The 915-nt window shown below is 51.3% G+C and overlaps 1 protein-coding gene across 7 annotated transcripts in view; it reads right to left on the bottom strand.

Annotated features, from left to right (window-relative positions):
* The window catches only part of RAD51C (RAD51 paralog C), a 51,699-nt gene extending 50,784 nt beyond the window's left edge, over positions 1–915 (bottom strand). For 4 of the 7 annotated variants that reach the window (XM_014529923.1, XM_014529909.1, XM_005858373.2 and 1 more), the window contains exon 1: positions 723–904. In XM_014529923.1, the coding sequence (XP_014385409.1) occupies positions 723–840 (118 nt within the window). In that variant the 5' untranslated portion in view covers positions 841–904. Of the gene's footprint in view, positions 1–722 lie in introns of all 7 variants that reach the window. The other 3 variants (XM_014529901.1, XM_005858372.2, XM_014529899.1) reach the window with 1 other exon arrangement.

Genomic DNA, 915 nt, shown 5'->3' with positions numbered 1-915 from the left:
CTTGATTGACTAGTTGAAACCTCATTTTATATTGTTGAGGGCAATGACTTAAAACTCGGCTCTATCTTGATATTATAGTTCTGGGCATACCATCGAGCCATGTGCTCAGCGAGTCTGACCGCAGACAGCTTTATTTTTGTTTGCCGCAGGATGCGGTGGTCCCCACCAACGCATTATCTATGTTCTGGAAGGTGAGGCTTAGGTTTTCCTCAGGGAGTTACAAAAAGAAGCACCGTCTTCTTTCTACCTCGTTTCTCAATCTTAGTATCTCTAGTCCCATCACGAAACCTTCATTTTTCAAATTTAATCCCTGTCCCTTGGGTTTGGGAACAGCGGGAATTAAATGGCCTATATGAGCTCCAATCCTGGCTCTGCGACTGCCTAGCCCAGTCGTTGCGAAAAGTGACTTAACCTCCCCAAGCATCAGTTCCTTCATCTGCATATCGGATACGGCCCATGCAAAGGAGGGTTCTTTGGGGTATAAACGACGTAATCCTCAGAGCACTGGGCAGGGACTGGCAGAGAAAGCAACCAGTAAATGTTTCCAAGACCACAGTTCTAACCGTCCGAACCAGGTTTAAGTATAATTAAGGAGACTTTTCACGTTGTAAACGCAGCCGTGGGCGGCAGCCCAATGTGCGGAGACTGCGGGCGAGAGAACAGAGATGGAGGCGGCACAGATCGCGGCCAATGCACCACAGCTTAACGTCGGGAGCCGTTACCTTTGCTGAGCTCGGAGGGTTTCACCTCTAGGAGCTCCTCAGCAGTTTGGAAACCTGCAGACACCATTTTCACGCGCACCGCTGGGGACAGCGGAAAACTAACTAAATCCCGCTGCATTTCAAAGCCGGACGCCTACGCTCATAGGCGCTCAGACCCGCCGAATTCCGCACGCCCGCGCCCGGCCGCGCCGCG

This window comes from Myotis brandtii, unplaced genomic scaffold, assembly GCF_000412655.1.
Source record: "Myotis brandtii unplaced genomic scaffold, ASM41265v1 scaffold1170, whole genome shotgun sequence".
NCBI lineage: Eukaryota > Metazoa > Chordata > Mammalia > Chiroptera > Vespertilionidae > Myotis > Myotis brandtii.
Note: the sequence above shows the minus strand (reverse complement) of the source record. Positions and strands in the feature narration are given on the sequence as shown.